This window comes from Hemicordylus capensis, chromosome 4 (genome assembly GCF_027244095.1).
Source record: "Hemicordylus capensis ecotype Gifberg chromosome 4, rHemCap1.1.pri, whole genome shotgun sequence".
Classification (NCBI taxonomy): Eukaryota; Metazoa; Chordata; class Lepidosauria; order Squamata; family Cordylidae; genus Hemicordylus; species Hemicordylus capensis.
Genome location: NC_069660.1, coordinates 75,921,203 through 75,942,981, shown reverse-complemented (window position 1 = coordinate 75,942,981; position 21,779 = coordinate 75,921,203). Strand labels below are relative to the sequence as shown.

At 43.9% G+C, this 21,779-nt stretch overlaps 1 protein-coding gene across 6 annotated transcripts in view; it reads right to left on the bottom strand.

Annotated features, from left to right (window-relative positions):
* Window positions 1–1,037: 1,037 nt before the first annotated feature.
* IP6K3 (inositol hexakisphosphate kinase 3) overlaps window positions 1,038–21,779 on the bottom strand; it is a 36,340-nt gene continuing 15,598 nt past the window's right edge. For 3 of the 6 annotated variants that reach the window (XM_053313533.1, XM_053313534.1, XM_053313532.1), the window contains 4 exons: window positions 10,788–10,992; window positions 8,847–9,025; window positions 6,396–6,571; window positions 1,038–2,604 (listed from right to left, as the gene is read on the bottom strand). In XM_053313533.1, coding sequence (XP_053169508.1) covers window positions 2,137–2,604; window positions 6,396–6,571; window positions 8,847–9,025; window positions 10,788–10,992 — 1,028 coding nt within the window. In that variant the 3' untranslated portion in view covers window positions 1,038–2,136. Of the gene's footprint in view, window positions 2,605–6,395; window positions 6,572–8,846; window positions 9,026–10,787; window positions 10,993–12,412; window positions 12,505–13,530; window positions 13,654–13,955; window positions 14,120–21,779 lie in introns of those variants that run through there. The other 3 variants (XM_053313536.1, XM_053313535.1, XM_053313537.1) reach the window with 3 other exon arrangements.

The following is a 21,779-nucleotide window of genomic DNA, read 5'->3' as shown; positions in this document are numbered from 1 at the left end:
ATGAATGTTTTGTCCTTTAGATGTTCACCATCAGTCTCATGTTAGCAATATGGGACACCATGAATGACTTCTAGCAATTTCCTGCAGATGGTTTACAGTCTATGTGCAACATGCACTTGGCCCAATGATCTCATCTTTCTGCCACATTTGTGGTTTTTCACAGGCCACTGGCAATAAATAGCTAGCAAAAGGATTTTCCTGGAGACCTGATATTTAAACCAGGGGAAACAATGATTTTTACATAGGGTTATCATATTCTGGCTTTCCAAATCTGGGTACCTAATTTGCATATTATGTAAATTGCTTGAAAATAATTTTGCATATGCAAATTAGCAGCTGGACTTTCCAGTTGATTTGTATTTGCTCTGGATACCTATCAACAATAGTTGGGGAAGATACCTTCACCTGGCCATTTTCCTTGATGTATTAACAGCAGCAATAGAACAATAATAATTTTAAAAGTGCAGCTTTTAAATTAAGGCTGCAATTCTGTACGTGCTTATTTGAGAGAAGATCTGATTGAAACCAGTGGTACTTACATCTAAGTAGGCATGCACTGAACATAAAGCCAAGGAAGTCCTTAAACATTACAATACACAGCCTGGTAGGCAGGTAGTGATTCACATCAAAAGAAAGCTATCCTCTCAACTGCCTGTAAGAGATCCCCTGCTGATAAACAAACAGGGCAACATTCCTCAGTGGATTACTGTACTTGTAAAAGTGAAACGTTCCCAGATGGCCTTCTGTGCTCTTCCTTTCTTAATCCAACTCCAGTGGTTGAGCAGAATAGTGACTACACATTTTGCTCCATAACTCCACTTCTACAAGGGCTACAGCTTAGCTTTTTTTTTTTTTTTTTAAACTGAAAGCTGAAATGTGGGCGAATCCGGGTGGGCTAAGCAATCTGGGTGAGATGCTTGAAATCTGGGTGAAACCTGGAATTCCGGGGGGCATGGCAACTTTATTTTTACAGCAATTATGCAAATACCAAGAGATCTTCAGGAAACAAGAGAGAAGGAAAACACAGACACAACCAGTACATTTCCAGGGCCTATACAATTTATTTACAACTCTACATTCCCATTTTGTCACTGGGTTCCACCTCCACATTTAAAAGCATTTTAAAAGTGGCTCTCTGCATGACACAGAAAGGAAATCCAATATTTGGTTGTTCCATATTTACAATTGTCCACAAACTCTGTAAACACTTTTATCAAGTTTTTATAACACTTATCCACTCACACAAACATAAATGCACAGAAATTTGAAAGAAAATTTGAAGAGGACACTTGGGCCCTAATTCAAGCATGTCTTCATGAACTAGGGCCTGTCTAATTTCTCATCTGGACAAATTCCCTGCAATATAAAAACTGCCACAGTGTGAATGCCTTCATGACTGCTACTTCACAGAATTTGCAACTCTTCTGCAACAAGCCCTTTTCGATCAAGGAATCCTTGAAAGACTGGCCTTGTTCCAGGAGGAGCAATGCAACACCTGCTTGCTTCTGATTTGGGTTTTAATTGTACTCGCACACTCCTTGGCTGACACACACATTCTTTGGAGAATACACTACCACACATACTAGTATGGAATACAAAGGATCAAGGAATTAGCATGCTCTTCATTTTTAAGTGCCAATATTTGGCAGCAGAGCATGCAGCAGGGGTTGTCATCTGATTGTGCCGTTAAAGTCCTTGGCCCATCTAACTGAATGTGAGTTAAAATGTAAAGCGGCAGGTTTTAAGGACCTGCCAAGCTAACTTCATAGTGCTTTTCATGAGCACAATATTTCTTTGGCCCCATTGGCCTTGCAAGTCTAAACACTGTTTGATGAACAAGTCCTTAATTCCTAAAACTCCTTTCAAGTAATATTTCCTTCAGCTCACAAATGATATGAATGGACAACATTAAAATGCTAATGGAAAATAATCTTCTGATAGATTGCAATGATGATGGATTCTGTCCAATCCACAATGGCATGTAACATCGCCTGAGCTTTTCTTAGCAAACTGTCCACTCTATAACGTCAGAACCGTGCACGTGGGTGTAGACGGGCTGGGAGAGCTCACTCCTATTGGCCTGACATGCTGGTTGCGCTGTTTTCAATCACAGAGTCTCTGTCAGTTTAGCAGGTGTCATTCTCCCACTGGGATACTCTGAACAATCTTTATTAGGTTTTCTAGACCAAAAATATAGCCCTGATCTGGCCCATCATAGACTGTGTGAATATTTCTTGAACCTTTGTAGGTTGTGTGAGCAAAGTCTATCATGCGGACATCCACTTTGGGCCCCCCGCTTGCATGTGACACAGCGCAGCTAGTATTTTGACAGTGCCCTTGAGGGTGGTTGTCCAAAGGAATTGTTTTTTCTAGTCCTTCATAGTTTATGAGAAGTGAGCTGGAGTAGAAACGGTAAGTGTTCTGTTTTTTGATAACAGAGAGCAAAGCCTTCAATTCAGACACAATAGGTTCCACGAGGTCTGTTCGGAGATGTTTCCCATTGTGAAGGAACTGGTAGATGGCTTGTCTGAAGCCATCAGGGGAGAGTTTCCGACCATAATACTTATCTTTGCACAGATATTGAACAGTATCTGCCTGGAAAACCTTGAACAAAAAAGAACATTAATTTACATTAGTCGTCTCTCACAGATATGTGATATGCTAGATATGTTATATTACAGACATTCTTCCGTAAGCCTCACTAGGGCAGTGTCTGTGTGTGAATCAGAGTTCGTGCATTTATCATCAGCCCTGTGAGGTTGGGCAGCAGAACTATAATCTCCTGTGAAGAGATGAGAACTGAAGCAGAGAAATTACGTTGCGATAGAGCACTGAGCCTTAAACACACACACACACACACACACACACACACACACACACACACACACACACACCTCTTTATCAGCCTATTTCTTTGCTAAATTTTTATTCTGTGCCTGTACTAAGCGTATCTTCACTTTAACCTAACAAGATCCCTGTCAAGTAAGTTAGGCTGAGGTGAAGTTACTGCTCCAAAGCAACTCAGTAAACTTCATGGCCAAGGGTCTTTCTGGTCCAAATTCAATACTCTATCCTCCACTGCAGCACATCATTAGGCCATCTTCCTTGCGGCATATACGTATCATTGGTTTCATCTACCATTAGTTGCTGAGGGACCTGAAGAGGAGCCATGCCACTCTTTTCTTTTGAAAGGCTGTTTATTCTCCTTGAAATGTAGCACTGATTAAAATGCTTGTAAAACTCTGGACCAGTCAGTGTATTGCAGCAAACCATGGTTTGTTGTGATGAGGATGTGCACGTATTTGGATATAACAGGAAATTGTGGTTTGTTGCAAACCACAAATGGAAGCTTTATATTTCCTGCATGTGAAAGCAAAGGGCAGCAGTGGGGGTGGGGGGGTGCATGAGCCCAAGGCTCACACCTGCTGTGGATTGGAGCTCCTTGGACCAGACTTCTGGGCAGAGGTCCAGTCCCCTGCAGGGCTGTGGGGGCCTCCAAATGCTGGCCGGGGGTTTGTATCTCCAAATGCTGAGCAGCCTGCCCATGCCATGCTGGGTGGCCAAGACTGCTGGTGCAACTTGCATGAGAGATGGCCGGGCAGGCAGTGAAGGCTGGCTGCAATGCTGCCTGCCAGGGGTGTAGCTAGGGAAGAGGGGGCCTATGTTCACCCTTCTCTCCAGTGGTCCCTCAGAGTGAGGGAGACAATGAAGAAAATAGGGAGGAGTGGAGCTGGGGGGCCCTCAGGAGCTGGGCCCCCCGGGTTCTTTGAACCCATTCGCTCAATTATAGCTACACCCCTGCTGCCTGTCTTGCCCAATTCAGGCAGGACTGGTGTGCAGGGTAGTGGTGGGGCCTGGCCGGGTGGGTGAGAAGTCTGCTGAGCCAGCAGAAAGGCCAGCTGCTTCTGCCCAGCCATTCAACTATGCCTGCATGCACTGTGTGCATACTTGCACACATGATGCCATTGTGATGCTGCCACGTCAGCGTCGTCACTCTTCACTTCCAACACTGAGGAGGGAGGGAGGACGAGCACAAGTCGAGGCAGCAGGAGCCACAGTCGATTCAAGCCAGCAGGCTCAGCAGCCGCCTAACAGGAGGAGGAGGAGGAGAGGGTGGCGGCATGAGACTGCGAGCAGCAGGAGCAGCAGAAAATCAGGGGACTTGGAATAAGATTTTCTGCCCGTTAAGCTGGTTCCCGCCACCTCTGGCACATTTCTCCCCCCTTCCCCAGCTGCCCCTGCCTTCTGAAGAGTTTCTTTACTATGTTTCTCCCCCACCCCACCTTTGCTTGAGTGGAGGTGAGGGAGGGAGGAAGAGGGGAGAGTGGAAGCCTGGAAGGACTGTTTCCTTTCCATGCAAAATGTGGTATATGCAGCAGAGGTCAGTGGGAAGTTTCATATTCAGAATCTCTTCTAAAAATATCCCCCCGTGAAAATAAATAAATCCCACCTTTCCCCTGAGCAAAATACAGTGTAAAAAGTAGTGCATTCAGCTAATTTAAGTGGCAGGATTGTCCATGCAAAATGTGATATCTCTCTGCAAGTCAGTGGGAATTATCTTATTCAGAATCTCTTCTAAAAATACCCCCATGCCAAAAAATAAAAAAATAAAAAAATAATGGTTTTCAGCTTTCCCTGAGCATGTTCTGGTGTAAAAAATAAATAAAAATAGTGCATTGCAGCTTATCTTGTGGCAGTGGGGATGGTGGCAGCTGGTGTGAGGGGGAAGGCCTTTAGGTCCAGGCTCCAAAATTACCTAGGTGTACCTCTGACCCTGGACTGTGTTTGCCTTCACAGTTACAAACTCTGATGGCCAATTAGCACCTTGCTACAGTTGTGCAATGCTGTAGAACAGCTTCAGTCTTCTTGATTAGAGGTGAAGATCAAGACTCAATATCTCTACAGTGGGGGAATGATTACAACTGTCCCTTCCTCAGCAGATCAGGCACAAAGTTACATGTACAGTCCTCATCAACTCATGGGTTTTACATTTACTTGGAATTTGAATGGGAGTAATTATTCCAGTGCACATGACTGAAACAAAACCTCTCACCATGTACAAAATTTCAAATTTATAGATGAATCAGTCTACATTGGATTGGGAACTAACTGCCACTTATGTGCTGTATTTGTTAGGGTTGTCAGCCTATTAACTCGTTTAACTGATTAATTACCTGCCTTTTGAGCAACACTAATTAAAATGCCCCCTACCAATTAAGCTGGTTGAAGACTACCACCTTAACTTGTATGAGCCCCTGGTGGCGCAGTGTATAAGTGTATATTTACACTTATAAATGTAAGTGCTATTGCTATGCTTTCTAAGAATCGGGCTTGTTTTTCATCTGCAAAAAGGAGTTAAGTTGGAGGGTCATAATTTATATCAGTGGTGTGCACAGAACCAGCACCTACTCGTGCAAACGTGGTGGGGGGATATCTTTAAGGATGGGGAAAGTTGCTCTTACCCCTCTCGCCACATTTTTCACACTGGCGCTGCCTTTTAAAACAGTCTGGCAGGGTGGCAGCGTACCTCCTTGCTGCGCCGGTGCCTCCTTGGACAGGAAGTGACTGGTGCACATGCGCATGCTGTGTGCGCATGCATGTCACACGCTCGAATGACTTGCGCATGCGCACTGGTCACTTAAGTTCCGGACGGAGAAGGCCTGGGGCGGCAAGGAGGCACACTGCCACCCTGCTGGACCGTTTTAAAAGGCAGCGCTGATGGGGGAAATGTGGTGGGAGGGGTAAGAGCACTCTCCCCGTCCTTAAAGATATCCCTCCCACACCTTTGAACCACCCAAACTGCCGGACATTCAAACCGGTTCGGAGGCCCATAAAAGGGCCTCCAAACCAGTTCATGCACATCCCTAATTTATATCCACTGAAACCACTAGGTATCTTGCATCTGCCAAAGCAAGTTCTAGTCCAGTAAAATCCACACCACAATAAATGTATTAATCTTGCCACTGGATCTTTATTGTTTTTGCCCCAACAAAGTAACACAACTGATCAGTGAGGATTAAAAAAAAAAAGATTTTCAAGCACTCTGTTTTTTTGAGGGGGGGGCATAAAGGAAGGAAGAATTTTATTTTTAAAAGCTATAATAATTAGGACCAAAGAGGTTTATTTTACCTTTCTACATTAGACAACTGTCATGAATGAACAAATATTTCAGGTTTATTATCTTTTTATTGGTTTGTTTTAAAGTACAAGTCCAGGCTAAACTGGGGCAGCTTGGATGTAAAATCAATAATGTTGTCTATTTTTACTAGTACTATGTTCTCAGTTGGTGTATATTATAGTTTCTATTCCAAGCCTCATTTCCTTATACCAGCTAAGAATGTGCTCCCAGGTGACAACCCTATGTGCCTGTTTGAAACACTGCAAGTTCTTCTTACCTGCATGCCACAAATACGGACTCCAAGGGATGCTGATGTACTTTGTTCACACTTCTTTATTTGGCGTGCTTTCTTCTCTTCTGATGCATCATCGCCATGTTGCCTGGTTCCCATCTTTAAGTCCAGAATGCATGGGTATTTATACTTGGATACTACATTTTCAAGCAACAGAAATTCTGGTCACACAAGTTAAGGAAATCAATTTTTACACAGTAGTAAAACTTTGCAGTCCACCTTCAGTAGTACCCTCTTGATTCCATCTCAACCCATTTATCCTGGTGTGATTTCACTGCCTCCGAGCTGTCTATCATTTTCAACCCCTTCCAAAGGTCAGTGGGGGCTTTCTAGTTACAGAGGTTACCCATCAGTGCATAAAGGTTGATAGAAAGTGTGTGTTACATGATTAGGTTTTGAGATGTGGATCTGGAGATGGGTGTCATGGGTCTTTGTGTGTGCAGAATCTTTCTTTCTTGAGTGATACACAACAGATTTGAAAGGAAAACTGGCACACATTCAAACTTTAATCAATTTCTTCCTTTGAAACTTTCAAATTTGAATGTGGGCGCAGAGCTGAGTTATGAGTGCAAAACTCAGCTCTGGGGATTCTGAATCCTGAGTTTTAACAAACAAAACTGAAGAGTGAAACCCCAAGTTGGAGAGATATAAATTTTATTTTCCCTAGTTTGATGCAAAATAGTACTGTTATGATATCTGCACTTGTAATGTTTGGATAAACAACAACAACAACAACACCTTTCTGACTGTGTAAACAAGAAATGAGTATAATAGGTTGGATCCAGCACAAGGTAGTTCTGACTGTCCCACTGAAATCAATGCAACCTGAGATAGCAATGGTGTTTGGTTTTGTGGGTTTGCTTGTTGTCTGGTAAACAGCAGGTGCTGGGGTCCCAATCCAGACTGAGACAATGGCAGGGGTTAAGAGATTCCATCTCCCCTTCCCCATAAAATTGTCCCAGTTAAGATTGGGATACCCCAAAGCTGCTATTTATCAAAAAACCAAAACTCACAAGAGTCAAACAATAAGTCTGTTCTTATGCACAGGCTAGGGAAGCCCAGCCTGGGTTAAGCTGTGTGTGAGAATTGCCAGGATTGGGCCTGATCCCGGTAGGGCAGTGCTGCCTAGCCTGGCTTTTTAGCCTGGCTGTCAGCCTGGGTTAACGGTGCCAGAGCACATGGTGCATTGTGGGATACCCAGAGGCCAGGATGTGTCATCTTGGCCTCCAGAGTTCCGTGCAACAGTGGATTGTCCGGAAGCATAGTTTGCGCTCCCAGCAATGTTCCATAGCTTGTCCAGGAGGAAGGTGAGATTCGTGCAGCCTTCCCCCCCCGCCGCCCGCCCGGTCATGTGAATGGCCCCAACATGTTTAAAGTCACATCTAGTTTGGCTCTTAGTTCTAACTAAATCCCAGGCCATTGCTTTCACATCAGCCAGGACTGTACAACTTCAGCCCTCCAACTGTTGTTGGACTACAACTCCCATCATTCCCAGCCATGATGGCCAATAGCCAATGATGATGGGAGCTGCAGTCCAACACCACCGGGAGGGCTGAAGTTGTGCAGCCTTGATTGTAGACTTACAGTATGATTCTAAGACTATTTCCTCAGCAGAGACTGAGTTCAGTTGGTCTTACTTCATAGTAAGTCAACCTAGGGTTACAGCGTTAGTCTTAACTAGACATAACAGCAGCAGCACAAACTTTCTGCTTAACAGATCTCAGGTGAGAGTGATTTCAGAAGGGGCGAGCAGGAGGGCTGGTGGTGGTGCTGTAACCCTTCAGACTCTCAAAACTGTCTGCCACCAGCAGAGCCATCCCTAGGATAATAAACAGTGCCCTGGGTGAGGAGTGCCTTTTGTGCCCTGCCATGTTTAACTTTCAGTTCTGCCAGGTTGTGTGGCCTATGCAAGCTCAGCTCAGGGCCCTATTTGGATAGGTGCCTAGGGTGACTTCCCACCCCTAAGGGTGGCCCTGCTCACCAGCCCACCAGTTGCTTTTCTCTCGATGGTGCTCTGGGACAAGAAGTAAGTCCCACTGGGAGAAAAACTGCTATGGGAGGTAATGGGGGTAAAGGTTGGTGCAGGTGCAGGGTCCATGACCACCTCCTTCTCCTCTCTGCCCCTTCTTTCTCATATATCCCACCCACCTAGTGCAATGTTTACATGTTCTATACAACACACAGCGTCCTTTATACATGCCCTTGTCAACACAGCACAGCTGTACTGCTGCATCCGTCCTATGTGTTTATATTTTCTCCCATGGTGCTGGAATCTAGAATAAGCACAAATTATTCATGATATATATCCATGATATATGGAGGTTGTGGTTTCCATCTATTATTAAAAGTTAAGGCAATACAGGGAATCCTGCATTGCAACCTTGGGATGATAAAGCAATCAGTCAGATGTAACGAGAACAGCCAAGTAAAGGATACGATGAAGTTTGTTTTCATTATACTTGGAAGACATGCGATTTAGATGCTGTTTGTGGCAGTGCAGCCCCCAGGGATTGTAGATATTCTTTTCTGCCTGGTTCCCATTGGCATCTTCCATAAGTGAAGACATATCTCTGTGGAACTGAAGGTCTGTCTGCAGCAGTGCTTTCCCCTGGCAGCTAGGCATAGTGCAAAAAGAAGAGGAATCTGTTTAGCTTATTGTCTAGACATAAGACCCTGAACCTGAAAACATGGGTGTTCAGATGTCCCAGTGATGATATCAGTGGAACTTAGTTAAAGGCAAGTATGCTTAGGATTGTACAAGTAAGTATGCCATATCTCACACAGATATTCGCATGTCCAACATCTCTTTAGCAGTTGTAGCTTCTTTCATGTTTTTTTTTTTTACAAGGGAATGGATGGAACCAGGCTTCCATGGATTGTATAGCATCAGAGTATTATTGGCATCCTGCATGGAAGTAGTTGGGCTGTTCTCTCGATGATCACTAGAGTAGTGCTTCCTCATTGAGAAGATTGGCTATCATGGGAATTCTGAAAGCAAGATGAGAGGAGGGGGAAATTCTAGTCTGCAAGCTAGGTATGGGGGCAGGAGGCATGCAGAGAGTGCTTCCCCTCCATCTTTGCTCTAGAGCTGGGTACAAGTTCTAGGCTTGCCACTGCTGCCTGCCTCCATACCCAACTCACAGATGAGCATTTTCCCCTCCTCCTGTCTTGTTTGCAGAATTCTCATGGTGGCCAATTGGGAGCGCGCACAGCTTCCGAACTAAGGTTGGAGCCTCTTTGGAGGCTTCTCCTATCCTAGTGGTCATCGTGATAACAGCCCTAGTGTGTCCCATGGTGCAGTTCTTTGTCCTTTTGCAACTTTGCTTCTTAGGCTTTTGCAAATTTGGATGGCATGACTCTTTTTTCCTGCTGTATGGCACACTTCTAACTCCTTACGGATGCAACAGACTTAATTTTCTCCTGAGGTCAGGCATTGCAGAACCAATTTTCTCTAGCCTGATCCTACCCAGTCCCACATTTTAAAAAGAAGTAACTCCGTTTGATTTCCATGGAGCTTCCTTCTGTGGTTTTAGGATTGCAGCCTTAGGCTAGTGAGCCCTAAGCAAATCAGTTCACAAATTAAGGGAGACAATGCTAGGAGGATCCTTAATGAAACCCACAAGCCTCATCCACTGATTCTCCCTAGCTTTAGCCAAACTATGGTCACTTGAGAGCCTTCTGGAAACAGTAGCAACTGTCTGTTACAAAAGGTAAGCGGGCTGGACCACCTCTGATCCTCCTGTCTTTGGAATCTTGCAGCAAATACCAGAGAAGAGAGACATTTACTGAGAATCCAAAGCCTGGATTTGCTTTCGCCTATAGCTTTTTTACTTCTTCCAAGCCATTGATATGCTACAAACGACTAGCAAGTCATGGATGGATGGGTTAGTAACATTTTGGGAGAGCTAGTTTTTTAAATGGAGTTATTTGCAAGACTGCTTTAGAGAGATAAATTCTGCTCTGTCTTAGAGGATTTATAGAAGGATTTATGCTACTGAAAAGAGTGTTATCCATCATTGTGAAAAACAGAATTAGTTCCAAATTACTCTCAATGCTTTTGCATCAGCTGGGACATAATCCTGCCATGCGCAACTCCAGTTTCCACCTGGAATTCTTGCTTCTAGATTCTCCTACTGCAAATGAGAACAATCGGTGTTCAAACCAGATGTTCCCAACCAGTGTTCCCTCTAAAAGGGATTCCCAGATGTTGTTGACTACAACTCCCAGAATCCCCAGCTGCAATGGCTTTTGCTTGGGGACTATGGGAGTTGTAGTCAACAACATCTGAGAATCCCTGTTAGAGGGAACACTGGTCCCAACTGTTCCAAAAAGTACTAGGATGGTATAGTTGCCTATTGCCAAGTGTGGCCTTCTTACCTGTCTTTGATGGAGTTCGTGAGTGGGCCATGATTCCATTTGACAAATGTGTGGTCACCACTGCTGGTGTTTGCCTGATTGAGCTTCTGCCATATTGAAGACTCTTTGGAGGTGTTATCCAAGGAACTGCGGTTGTCTGTTTGTGGGCAGGCTATGAGGCTCAAATTGCCCATGCTGTCTTTCTTGAGATATACAGAAATGGTACCTTTAAAGGAGAGAAAGAATTGGGTAAATGCAAAAGAACTGATCTCTAAAAGTACAATCATAGGCATGTTTGTTCAGAAGTGTTACTGTGTTCAATGGAGCATATTCGCTAGTAAGTGTGTTTAGGGTAGCAGCCTGAAGTCGTCCCTCAGGCTAAGTAACATAGGAACATCGGCAGCTGTCATATAACAAGTCAGACTATTGGTCCATCTAGCTCAGTATTGACTACACAGACTAGCAGCAGCTGGTTGCAGGTCAGAGTCTGTCTCAGCCCTGTCTTGGAGATGCCAGGGAGGGAACTTGGATCTTTCTGCAGGCAAGCATGCAGGTACTTTTCCCAGAGCAGCCCCATTCCCTAAGGGGAATATGTTACAGTGCTCACACATCTAGTCTCCCTTCAAATGCAACCAGGGCAGACCCTGCTTAGCTAGGGGACAAGTCATGCTTGCTACCACAAGACCAGCTCTCTCAAGGCAGTACCTACCTATGCAGAGCAGGGGCTGGACTAGAAGACCTCCTGAGCCCCTTCCCAATCTAAAATGCTGTTGTTCTATTAGCAAATTAACCTCCATACAATATTTTGGAACTGTAATAAACCAATCGAATCACAATTAGTTTCCTTTAACAAAAATCCAAATCTCTAATTTACTTCAGTTGAGAATCTCAGAAAATATTGGTTGCCTCCAAATTGCTTTGTTAAGGAGTTTAGTTTATTATACTTTTAATTCACTGTTGATACTTTGTGAAGCCATTATGTTTGCTTAGTACAAAATTTAAGCAACTATGCTTGCCTAGGAGGACTTTGTCATATGCTATGGAGCCAATGTGTAGGGCAGCAATTTATTTGAGAAGGGCTTGTGTCTTTTAGCCATTTGTTTTCTTAGAAAATGGCTAAAAGACACAAGCCCTTCTTAAATAAATTACTGCCTTACACATTACAAGGTCATTCACACAATCAAAAACTGTGTTCTACCCGGGTTTGGGAGCTATGTGTGCTCCCAATATTTGCTGCCTGGGTAGCTTTTCCTCCTACCTTGCTTCCATACAATCATTTCTATCCAGGTTTTCCTCTTACTTTGCTTCCACACAACCAAAAATTGGGAGCACACATAGCTCCCAAACCCAGGTAGAACACAGTTTCTGGTTGTGTGAATGACCTCTACAAGTGGCAAACTCACAAATTAGGAATTGGCCCAAGGAAATCAATACTTTTGCCAAGATTTATAAATCTGATGCAAACTGTAGATCCAGTGAATTTGAATCATGCTTTGACCTTTTATTTCAGGAGGAAGTTATGGAAGATTCATAAAACATATGAATGTACAGACAAGAGGAAGAGGAATTGTGCCCATTGCCTCCTCCATCTACAACAACAAATATTTATATACCGCTTTTCAACAAAAGTTCTCAAAGTGGCTTACATAGAAAGACAGTAATAAATAAAGATGCCAACCAGCTGCCTCTGAGAAGCCCAGGAACAGGACATGTAGGCAAATGGTCCTCTCCCACTGTTGCTTTCCAGCAACCAGTGTTCCCTGCAAGAGGGATTCGCAGATGTTGTTGACCACAACTCCCACAATCCCCAGCCAAAGGCCATTGCAGCTAGAGATTCTGGGAGTTGTAGTCAACAACATCTGTGAATCCCTCTTACAGGGAACAGTGCCGTCTGAACCTGAAGATGGCACATACAGTAGTCCGTATGACTGGTAGTAGTCACTGCCAAGCTTGTCTTCCATCAGTTTGCCCATTCCTCCCCTTTAAAGCCACCTAAGCTAGAAAAATACTTCTTTGCACAAAGAGTGTCCCCTTGTAGCAGCAAATTCCATAAATTAATTATGGAAAATGCAAAGAAGTATCTTTTTAAAATCTGTCCTCAATTCCCTGCTGATCATTTCCCAGTAAAAAAAAGTCTATATATCTGTGTAGGCATGAGCATCCTGTTGTCCACATGTTCATATCCCTGGATACATTGTGTGCTTATGGAAACATTCAGAAATGGTTAGGAAGCTGCCGACAGCTCGTTGACTTTGAGGAGTCAGAAGTGTGCCATGTCATTCTTTGGGGAAAAAAACCCTCTGCCTCTTTGACATGCCTTTTTCTTATGCTGCCAACTCTCCTCTCTACTCCAGATGAAATCTACCCTGTGTACAATGTCCTTGTGCTTTCATTCTTTCCAGGTGATGCAATAGCTGAACCAACTGAGGCCTGACAGTCCAGCATGTTCTGATGTTCTGGGACTACAGGAGACACAGGAGCAACTAAACATTATGGATGCATGACCCTTGTGTTGAAATGCATTTCGTGGAAAACATAGACATAAACATAAAGTGGGGAGTGGGTGGGTGATGTAAACTGCACCACAGACCAGCTGTTTATCCCTTCTCATACATGAGCTTCATAATGCCCCCAAATGGCTTCCCATCAGCTGCCCCCCACCTCCTAGCAGGGTTCCTGCTGATCTTGGACCAGTGGGAGAAAAACAGCATTCTGGGAGGAAAATGCAGGTGGGTAATGAATTAAATTGACCCCCATCTCCTACTTTATAGGAAGTCGACAGCAATCTGAATCTAACACAAAGGTTTCCATTGCCATTAGTTTTCCTCAGGTAAAGTAAGGGGCAGAGCCTGCAGCTTCTTTGGATTTCCACACTGGGGTAACATCACTGAAGGGAAAGTGAGAAGGAAAGAAAGAGGCTGACACAAAACTGAAACAAAGCCAGTTCCCAGAATAAGGCTCTCTAGAAACGTTTTTAAAGCTTGATTTATCTCATTGGTAAGTGGGGGGAAAGATACGCAAGAAGTGGAAAGCAGGCTTGTTATCCACCCTTTACCCTTTGCTTCATGTATCAGATCTGCTACTTGGCCTGTTCCAAAATAGAACAGGCCCTTTCCCACATGGCTCAGATTTCACATGCATGGCAACCCATGTCTTGCCTTAAAGTAAAACCCCACAGCAAACACGCACAGAGGCTGGTTACTTGGAAAGCAGATCTTGTTGTCGGCATACTTTAGAAGAGGATCTTCTAAACAGGAACAAGTGTGACAGGATCACACCAGAATAGCCCACATTATTGTTTGTTTGGGTTCTATCTTGCCACTTCTTAAGGGCCAAAGGCTGAGAGAGCACTCCACTGGCAGTCTGGCTGCTCAGATGCCTGACCCTTAACCCCATGTGTTGGAAGCCAAGCAAAACATTTGCTTCACCTGTGATGCTGCAGACAGAAGCTGTGGCTGTAATCACAAAGAAAAACCTATTTTTAAAAGCAGAGCTTGTATTTTTCAAGAGCTGTCTTAGTACAGACTGCATCCTGAGAGGATGCTTTATCAGTCTAAGGATCTGTATGAATTTCTCCTTAAGAGTTAAAAAAAGAAAAAAAGACAGAAAAGAAAAGAAAGAACAGTTCCAATATCGATTTATTTTATTACTTAGCATCATGTAGAGCATAACACAAGCAAAAAATACAAGTCCTATTCCCAATCTAATTGGGACAAATAGAGCTTAATGATCTAATACAATTAATTTGATTTAATTTTTAATCAGATTTGTTTTATATTTTTAGCTTAATATTTTAATTGTGTCTTTTTTACAATCTTATTTTTAAATTTTGCTGTAAACCACCTTGGGATTGTTTTAATAAAAGGCGGTATATAAATTTAACAATAAATAAATAAATAAATAAATAAATAAATAAATAAATAAATAAATAAGACAGGGGTTAGGAAGATAGCAGAAGGAAAGGGAGAAGCAGAGAGATGGGAGAAACAGAAGAGGCAAGGCTAACTTCAGATGACTGTAGTCTCTACAGTGTAGAGGAAATCGGACAGATCTCTTATCCATTAAGAGGTAGCAAGATTTCTTTTTAGTACCCACACCAGGATTACTGGTGAGAGAAATTATATTGAGCATTAATCTCTTCTGACTAATTTTATAGTACCCAAATATATTTGAATGGAGAAACGTTATAGACTTTTTAAAAAAATGGTTTCAGAGATAAACCCTAATGACTTTACTCAGTAGTGATGTTTTTTTAAAGATACCACAGTAGCATCCATATTGACCAATTAAAAAGGCAAAATATCCAGCTTTCTGTGAAATATTGTTCTTTCCATCTTTTTCTTTCATAACAGAAAAATCTGTAGAGCTAGTGAAACCTCTTGGTGATATCTAGGCATTGCAACGGTATGTGGCTACAAGCAAGCACCTCTAATTTTTCGCCTACTTTCCGGTAGGCTTATGAGATCACCCAGCATTCCGTCCGTGTGTCTGTCTGTGTGCCAGTCCCCCTGCCTATCAACTTTGCAATGTCTGGACCAATATAAACCAAATTGGGTACAGTTGTAGGGACACCTCAGCGGCATAGTTAGTGATGATGTCATCCTCCCCAATTCATGATGGCAGATGTGTAAATGTCTGAGTGGGCTAATTTGTGAACCACCTAACCGATTTGAACCAAATTTGCTACAGCTGTAGGGACACATAGGGAAGGCTCAAGGGCATAGTTTGTAAAGATGTCATCCACCCTATTCAATATGGTGGACACGTGAACATTTGAGGTGCAGGTGGGAACCAATTTGGATCAAATTTGGTATAGTTGTAGTTACACATAGGGACATCTCAAACACATAGTTTGTGATGATGTCATCCACCCCAGTTCAAGATGGCAGACACATGAATTGTTGAAGCACAAGTGGGCTAACTTGTGAAATGCCTAACAGATTTGGACCAAATTTAGTCCAGTTGTAGGGGTAGTGAAAGGAAAGTAGGTGGATTAATTCTTACTAGAACCTTTTTAGTTTCTTTCAGAATTTTTGTAAACACATTTCCTGTATACAAAGCGCTAGAGAAACATATTCCCCAACCCTGTGAGACAGGTTACCATTAGACATATTCTCCAGTGTGCTTCCTAGCTAAGCTTGGATTTGATCTTAGTTGGTTACTTTCTTGTCTTTTTAAGTTCTGAAAGTGCAACGGTTCCCTAGATGGAATGCACAATACAGATCATTAACACCTTCAAAGAGTTCCCCATACCCCATTTGTGGCTCCCCAGCCACAAATGTGCAAACTACAGCTACCCCGTCATCTCCCGCTTCCTCTGCATTTTTAAAGGAATAGCATGTATCTCTGGGTTGTACCCCAACAAAAAACTGGGTTGTACCCCAACACAAAAACACAACCGGCAATCTGCTGCACTAAAGCAGCCTGTATCTGAGCAATGTCCCTCCCACTGGCTTTCATGGGGCTCACGTGGCTGAAATGCCAGACAACCTTTTACATATTTACCCCACTCCTAAAGATCACAGCTGCAGCCTCGAGAGTCTCAGATGACAGATTCTTTATGAGCATAGCTTGTTGATGAGGCAGCTTTGACCTTTTGATGAAAGGCTGGTGACAGTGGTCCCCTTCGTAAGGACATCACCAATTCAACTTGGTGAACACTGCATTTTCGTTTCCAGCCCAGACTTCACAAGGCCAGCTGAGAGTCTTTTTCATAGTGCTGTCAACTGGGGATTAGGCAGGCTCCCATTAGGCCATGTGAACAGCTCACAGCAGTGCCTCAACAGTCCCAAGTGTCGTGGTGGGAATTCAGGACCAAATTGGGTTGCCTGTGGACAAAAAAACCAATCTGGCCTGATGCTATGTCTTTAATATTCAGTGCATGGAGACAGAGGCGTATCTAGGGAAAATAGCGCCTAGGGCAAGCACTAAAATTGCGCCCCCTGGCCAAACATCTGACACCCATTTTTCAGATAACTTTACCATAATATCAGCTGAAAAATACAAGTCAAGCTCGTTAATCTTTTAATATTTCAAAAACTATTTAGCTGTGGACGTAGCCAGACCAAAAAATGCTGGAAAACTACGAATTTCTGTATGCTGGGGCTCATGAAATACCCAAATACTATGTGGAGGTGTACTTGGAAAACTAAACAGAAGTGCCTGTCTAATTCTCTACTATGCATTGTAGCATCACTATTACAGAAGTTTTAAAAATAAATGGAGAATTTGACTTTTCCCAGATACTCTGAAAATAATTAAAGGATATGCACTGTGTCACTGCTTGGAATATAGTCTAGTATTTCAGAAAAACAGTTGAAATTAGAGAAAGAGAACAAGAAACTCCCAGTGGGCCTTAATACTAAGGATTTCACACTGATTCAAAGACAAACTCACCATTAATAGCCATATTATTAAGACATCACATTTAACTCACTTATCACAAGAAGCAAAGTAAGAGCAAATGAATACAATCCTAGCTCATAAGCTTCAGCTCAGTATTCACAAGCCCTGTTTCTCTGTACATAGTGCCAAACTGAATATGTGTACAGTGACTTATATTACATTTTTTTTAACCTGTAGCCCCTTTAGGGGGCTTTCGAAAGTCCGTGGTCTGCAAAGGTTCCCCCTCCCCCCACTGTCCTCTAGGGCCTCACAGGACCATTTGAGCATGTGTGTGGGCCATTTTAAAAAAATCCCAAAAATGGCCGCTGAAAACAAAATGGCCACCGCAATGCTCAAATGGCCTCTGTGGGGCCTGGCATGGCCTGGGGCCTCACAGAGGCCATTTGAGCATGCATGGTGGCCATTTTGTTTTCAGCGGCCATTTTTTTTAAAAAAAATTTTAAAAAATGGTGCCCCCCCTTCAAGTGGCGCCCGGGGCACGTGCCCTGCCTGCCCCATCCTAGATACGCCCCTGCATGGAGACAGGCAATATCAAGTCTTGTCTGCAGTACATGCTGATGAATAAATAAAGGCTGAGGAGCAAGGGCCAGTAAAAAAGGTGGCAACCCTAAGAACAATAGCAATCTATATTAAAAAAAAGGCTTAGGTGGTCCATGGCAAAGGGTGCGTGGCAAGCCCCACCCACACAGTGCTTTACGAATCGGAGGTAACAGAGCAGAAGCACCATGGTGATTGGGCAGTGGGAATTCCATATGCAGATAGGGAAGAGGATCCTGTGATAGATGGTTAAGGTCAGTTGGAATGCAGCTGTTACTGGTGGGAAGATTGTAGAGGAGAGAAGAATCTATATATATATATAAAAGGATAGTGGGCAGGGGTCTGCAGAGAGAGGGGTGGTGAGGGAGGAAAGAGCCCCTTCAGGAGAAGGAGGCTGCCACTGTGCGAATTAGATGAGTAAACAAGATTAACAAGATCTGTTAACTCAGGAAGGAAGAGAGAGAGAGAGAGAAAGAAAATAAGAATGGAAGGGAAGAAAGCCAGAGGGAAAGAGCGAGTGGGGGAAAGAGAAAAAGAAGGGAGGGGAAGAGAGAAAGAAGGAAGGGCAAGGGACGGGCCTGGGCCTGTCAGTGGCCTGACGGGAATGAGTGGCCATGGCGGCAGCGAGGAAAGGCCTGGTCAACTGTTGCCGCTGCACAGAGCTACAGAAGCCATTGGAGGAGGGAGGCAGGCAGGTGAGGGACAGGCCCAAGCCTGTCAGCATCCTGAGGGGAATGAGCAGTGATGACTGTGGCAGTGAAGAAGGGCTTGGTCAAATGCTGCTGCTAATCCTGTGGGGAGGAGCAGGAGTGGGGCTCGGGTGAGGAGGTCTTTGGGGATAGGAGGCTGTGGCTTGGCCAATCGCTGCCAGCAACGCTGCAGCCGCAACCAAGAATGGTGAGAGGGATGGAGCAACGGGATGGAGCAGCAACCAAGAGGGATGAGGGGATGAGGGGGATGGAAGCAATGGGATGCGGGAGGAGGAGCAGGAGTGCAGCTCAGGTGAGGGTGGAGAGAACTCTGAGGTGAGGGGGCTGTGGCAGAGGTGAGGGGAGCAATCAAGTACTAGCGTGCAGATGTTCTGCACGGGTTAAGCTAGTTTACAGAGATTGCTTTACAAAGTTACCCTGTCCATAAACATCAACCGTTGAAGATTTGGGGGAATGTGAAGCTGATTATTTTCCTCTCTCTTCCAACATGGTCTAAACCAGGCGAGCAGTCTACACCCTGCACTTTATCAATCTTTGATGGGTGAATAGATTTTTGTTGCTACTCTATAGTTTCCCATATATGCCTACAAAAAATGATGACAACTCCAGGAGCTTCCATTTTCCCACTGTAAATGGTACTGCAAAAAATGCCAATAAGAGCAGCATCTTCTTACCTACTAACCCAGTTCAGCATGCATTTTACATTCAATACCTTCTTCTCAGAGGTCATGAGCACCTGTTGCTTCCACTCAAAGGTTATTAACACCCTCAAATCGGGTCTGGGACATGCCTCCTTTTCACAGCTACTCAAATATAAAGCTGTGTCTGGATAGCTACTTCCCTCACTGGTGGTGGCGCTAAACCAGAAATGGAAAAAGAGGTACTTGAAAAATTACAGGGACTAAGTAGCTGAGATTCTGCGGTGGTGGCCTCTCATTTTGATTGTGAGGTCTGATCCTGCTGCTGTTTGGACTACCTGATAGTGCAAGAATCTAAACAGTCCCCATCTGGCTTGAATCAGCATGCTAAACACACATAAATTCTCAGTGTACATATACCCCTATGAGATGGGGAGAACGCTGGATACATTCTATTATCTACGGATGGGGATCAACAATGAATCACAGATTGCTGGGTGCATCAGCAACACATATTGTATTTTAGCCAAATAAGTTTTAAACATAACCTAAAACTCATTTCCTGAAGAATCATGTCAGAAGAGATCTGAAGGACTCTCTAATCCAAAACATCCTGTATTCCTCAGCAATCATTCTAGACCACAATAATTCCTTGCCTCCCTGCCTTTTCTTGGAAAACTCCAGGGGTGTAGTGGACGGTGGGGAACACACAGGGACGGAGTGCCGGTACTTCTTGGCTTCACTGGCTGTTGGAGTGATCATAGCCATGGGAGCTGTTATGGAGAGGGCCTGCACGTCTGAATTTGCAACATCACTGAAAAACTTGGAAGAAGTGGACTCTGCATCCTGTCTAAGGGCTGAACTAGATGATACACCCATTGCGAGATTGGGGACGGCATATTTGTGGTTTTGGAATATAAGTAACGGCTGTGTAGTGCTTTGATCCAGATCAGGGTGTGTTGTGTATTTAGAGCATTTATTTATTTATTTCTATTTCTATCTTGCTCTTCCTCCAAAGAGCTCAGAGCAGTGTAGATGCTTATGCTTATCATCACAACAACCCTGTGAGGTAGGCTAGGATCGCGGAGAGAGAAGTGAGTGGCTCAGAGTTACCCAGTGAGTTAAGGCTTTCACTCCTCCCCCCACTATGATTTCGATTCCATTCAGGATCCCCGAGGTTGCTATTTGACTAGAGAGAAAAGCTGCCATTGCCACCAATGGGAGCATTTCTCTGGGGGCAAATAGCAGCAGCCACAGGGAGGCAATTGGCATTGGGACGGCATTGAGGACCAAAGGTTAAAGCCCCCTTTCCTGCTGCAGTCCCAGTTTGGACCAAGGTGCCTACACAGCCACGATTTACATTTTAAAAGAGACAGAAAGAAACACATGATGGGCCCCAATCATGCAACAGGCATATCATCTAGCTTTTAGTGAGATATCTGTTAAACTTAATTCTCTGTAAGCCAGTGATGAGCCATGAGCATTCCACGTGAGCTGATTACTGCTCTTTTATATGCTGCAGTCGCAGGCCCTGTGGTTTATTCCCAGGCAGTCATAGTTATATTTGCCAGCCAGCAGCCATGTGGGTGGGGCTGATCACATGACGGCTTCCCCCATGATTGACAGGCGGGCTGAGACTGGGAGTAGGAGGAAGAGGTGGCTGGGAAGGAGCAGTCAGCCAAGCGGCTGTAGCATAGCAACTTTTGTTTGATGCTATCCTGCACATATATTACGAAGTGACTAGAAAGCACATCTGCAGCATTGTGTGTCTCTCTTTGATCTACACCCACCTCTGCTGCTGGATGTGACATTACCCAATATTCCAGGGGGCCGCCATGTCTGTCTGCTGCAGCAATAACAGAGAAAAGCCTTGTGCATCATAATCCACCAGTTTGTGAAACATAGTTTCAGTGCATTGGTTTCTGCAATACCTTTGCTTTGTTATGATTTGGGATTTACAGCTGAAGAGGAAAGAGTTTGTTACAGCTAAACACTTGCTTTTTTGCCTTCATTGTGTTATCCCTGGCACTGCTGGGCTGTGTGCGTAGCAAGTTTGGCAGACAGAGGATATTTACAGAAGGTATCAGCATGCCAGAAGCATCTCAACAATTCTCAGAAGCTGTTTTGCTCTGTGGCTTCCCAGCTCCTGGGTGTATATTTTTAAATTAACAGGCACATTTATTTACTGCCGCGTGCAATTTGAGTCTGGGTAGAACCATGGCCTGAAAATAAGTCTATAATCTCACAGTGAGTTCTAAACTAGATAGGCAGCCTTGAGAGAGGAAGTATTCAGTTTAAAAAAAGAAAAGAAAACTTTTCTCAAGGTCATCTTAACCTGTCAGAAATGCATTTAAAAAGTGCTGGTTCTATAAGCAGTCTCTTGAAACACCACTAATTGGTGTTAGATTTAAATGATGACATTCAAGCAAAGTTTTGCAAAATGGCATCATTACATAATGGTCCCTTAGCCCCTCTGAAGCCTTCAGGATGTATAAAAATAGAGACAAGGTCCAGCCACGCTGGTGAAGTCTTGCCAGAGAGTGCACTGATATTCCTTCTGATGCTTAACCTACCCTTCTGCCTCATGGGAAAGTGTTACACTTTTTAAGGATATGTCTGTACCAGCTATTTTCTGTGGGTATGTGACACCCTGGAAGTTTCTGGCGCATTCTGTGCTCTGTATTTCAGCAGTATCCCTGACTAAGTTCTTCAGTGCCAGATTT